Here is a 3400-nt window from a genome sequence, read left to right on the forward strand (position 1 = left end):
ACCACACCACTCTCCTCATACACTCAGCACTCAGGTGCAAGGCAAGAACTCACCTCATCACTGAAGCCCATGTAGTTGGACACCACGTTGACATTGGGGTAGAAGACGTTGGCCTGACGGATGATCTCCTCCAGGATATCCCCAACCCCAGCAGAGAAGATGAACAGGGGGATGTTGTTCTTATGCAGCTGATCAAAGAACTCCTTGAAGCCATCCCTAGAGCAGCAGGGTGCATTGCCCAGGGCTGTGTTTCCAGCTCACAGAGCGGTGCCCTGTGCTGGCAGCAGGCTCAGCCCAGCTCCTGCTCCTGCCCAGCACTGCCCAAACAGAAGCTCTGCAGACAGCACGAGCTCTCTGTGCCACCAGCACACCCGTGGCCTTCCCTGTGCAGAGCCCCAGAGCTCTGGGGGCTGCAGCTGGGGGGTGCTTGTGGAAGCATGGAGCACTCCAGCCGCTCGCCTGGCACCTCCTGGGCACAGCAGCTGCTCAGCAGGGGCACAGGGCACAGCCTGCCCACACACACCCACGGCACTGGGAGATGTGAACAGGTCAGACTGGCTGGGAGGATGATCAGAACAACCTGTGGCTCTCCCCAGTTTGCCAGAGCACAATTCCATGCAGAAGTGGAACTTGGCTCATGAAAAGCCATCTCCTCCCTGAGGCTGGCAGCAACCTGGCAGAGCCCAGCTCCCTGAGCCAGCCTTAGGGCCACAGCTGCCAGATCAGCTTCAGCAGTGAGTTCTAGCACAACATTTTTGTGCTGTGGGTGAGATCTGCTGCTGAGCCAAGGCTCTGCATAAGGCTTGGCAGCTGCAGTGCAAAGAACACCTCTGCTGGGAGCAGGGAGCTGCACCCTGCCCTGCAAATGGGGGGCTGTGCCCAGCACCAGCCCCTCAGCTGCCCCTTGCCAAGGCCCAAGAGAGGGGCAGGGGTTTCAGAGCAGGAAGGGAGCAGCCTGCAGCCAAGGAGTGAGCTCAGGCTGTGTCTCGTGGTCTCACTTTGTTAAACTCAGCCTCAGGGAGTGAGCAAGGGAGGCTGGCACTGGTCACAGGGCTGGAGAGCAGTGAGCAGAGCACTGGCTACCAGGGCAGGAGAGAAGGGCTGTGGGCAGCCAAGGTGTCCAAGATGCCCACATTCCCCAGCCCAAACCTCAGCATCACATCCCCACGTACCCAAACCTCAGCATCACATCCCCACGTACCCAAACCTCAGCATCACATCCTCATGTGCCCAAACCTCAGCATCACATCCCCACGTACCCAAACCTCAGCATCACATCCTCATGTGCCCAAACCTCAGCATCACATCCTCATGTGCCCCAACCTCAGCTTCACATCCCCACCCTGTACCTCAGCATCACAACCCCCAGCCTGTACCTGAGCATTGCTTCTGACTCTCTGACAATCTGGGCTATGTCACTTTTGTGGATCTTCTGCTGCACCAGCAGCTCATGGGCCTTGGTCCACCTGTATTTGATGTGGGAAAGGCAGCAGTGACAGAGGTGCCAGGCAGAGGCCCTCAGCAGTCACAAACAACAATTAAACCTTGTGGGATCGCTGCCAAGGCCAGGGATGATTCAAGCCCTATGTCCTGAAGTCCTCAGGGACAAGAGGTTGTCAGGACAAGGTCAAGATCACAAACAGCACTCACCACTCCACCATGAGGGGACGTTTCTCTTCCAGGGTCCGGTTGGGATCTATTTCTATGGGATAGTAATAGTGGAGCAGATCCTTCAGCTACAGAGAGAAAAGGAACAAAGTGAACATCAGCTCTAAAGAGAGTAAACAAAACTAGCATTTCTGAAGTTCTCCAAAGCATTGCTCTTCCTAAACACAGCCAAGACCGTGTCACTGAGCAGCTTCTCTCTGAGCATACCTGGAACTCTCAGCAGCCTGGCTGGCCCTCACCTCACCCCAGATGCTGCAGGTACAAACAACCCTCCCCTTCTTCCTCTTATCAAACTGAAACACTCACAGCTGCACATGCAAATTCGAGTTCCCTTTTTAACTTCTCCTCTGTCACAGCTGGCTGAAATGCAGCCTGGACACTTTCTCACCCCATCCTGGCAGCCACCACAGGTGGGAGAGCAGCCACAGCAGCCAGTGTCACCTCCCAGTGACAGGTACAACAGGCACCAAGCCTTACACACAGCACCCACCTTCTTCTTGCCATCCTCACTGATAACACGGCTGGTATCAAGGATATCTGCAAAGAAAACAAAATGATGCAGCACAGAATCATACACAGAATTTCTACAGCAACTTCCTTACATCTCAGTGCTGGCTCTTCCCACTACAAGCCGTGGTGACACTGTGACCTGAGCACAGGCTTGTTGTGGGGTGCCAAGGCAGTGGCCCCAACTCTGAGCCCCTGGCAGCAGCCTCGGTGCCCGTGGGCAGTGGGATGAAGGCACCAGCCCAGGAGCTGGCTCCTGCCTCCTGCAGTGGGCAGCTGGCACCGGGCAGTGAGGCCCAGACCCGCATGGGGGAGGACAGGATGGAGCGGCCAGGCTTGGCAGAGCAGGGCACAGGGGATGACAGGAGCCACATCAAATACAAACATAGAAACCAAACAGAACCAGCAACAGTGAAAACAACGGCTTCCCCTCACTGTGAGACGTGGGGCAGCCCCTGCCATTGCAACCAAACCTGCTCAGCGTCATGTCAAAGTCAGAAATGACCTGGAAGAGGGGAGAAAAACGAAATCCCTGCATGACCCAGTGCATTCTGCAGTGACCAGAGAGAGCCCAAGGTGCCCCCAGCACCACCAATCTCCCGTGACCACCCTCCCAAACCCCGGAGCTCTTATCAGCACCGAAGAGCGGCTTCACCCCGCCTGGGCGGGGCAGGGGGCTGGGGACTGGCGCACAGTTCATGTTTCACAACCGGGAGCCAAAAGCTCCGTCCGGAGGGAGCCACCAGCCCCGAACTCCCTCTCCTCTGGGGCTTCTCCTTCTCCAGCCGCAGGCGCTGCCCCGCGGGGCTGGGAGAAGCCGGGCCGGGACCGGGGGACAAGGAAAGGGCGGCTGAGCAAAGGACAGAGCACGGGAGATGCCCAACGGGGCTGGGGGATGAGGAAAGGGCAGCTGAGCAAAGGACAGAGCACGATGCCCCGCGGGGCTGGGAGAAGCCGGGTTGGGACCGGGGGACAAGGAAGGGGCTGCTGAGCAAAGGACAGAGCAGGCGCGATGCCCAGCGGGGCTCGGAGACCAGAGCGGGAGACCAGAGACCAGGGCCGGGACCGGGGGACAAGGACAGGGCGGCTGAGCAAAGGACAGAGCAGGGCTGAGGGATGCCCCGCGGGGCCGGTACCTGCAGTTTGGCCACCCCCTGCTCCCGGAGAGCCTGGATGATCTCCCGCACACGCTCGGGCTGCCGGATCCGGCCCGTGAGATCGGGAG

General features: G+C 58.5%; 1 protein-coding gene across 1 annotated transcript in view; it reads right to left on the reverse strand.

Moving 5' to 3' along the window:
• The window catches only part of NT5C3B (5'-nucleotidase, cytosolic IIIB), a 4604-nt gene extending 1220 nt beyond the window's left edge, over positions 1-3384 (reverse strand). Inside the window, exons 1-6 of the mRNA XM_031065062.1 lie at positions 3312-3384; positions 2611-2680; positions 2159-2205; positions 1651-1736; positions 1377-1466; positions 54-216 (exon numbers count right to left, since the gene is read on the reverse strand). Of these exons, the coding sequence (XP_030920922.1) occupies positions 54-216; positions 1377-1466; positions 1651-1736; positions 2159-2205; positions 2611-2662 (438 nt within the window). The 5' untranslated portion in view covers positions 2663-2680; positions 3312-3384. The remainder of the gene's footprint in view (positions 1-53; positions 217-1376; positions 1467-1650; positions 1737-2158; positions 2206-2610; positions 2681-3311) is intronic.
• Between the last annotated feature and the right edge of the window lie 16 nt (positions 3385-3400).

The sequence above is a fragment of the Geospiza fortis genome, unplaced genomic scaffold, assembly GCF_000277835.1.
Source record: "Geospiza fortis unplaced genomic scaffold, GeoFor_1.0 scaffold415, whole genome shotgun sequence".
Classification (NCBI taxonomy): domain Eukaryota; kingdom Metazoa; phylum Chordata; class Aves; order Passeriformes; family Thraupidae; genus Geospiza; species Geospiza fortis.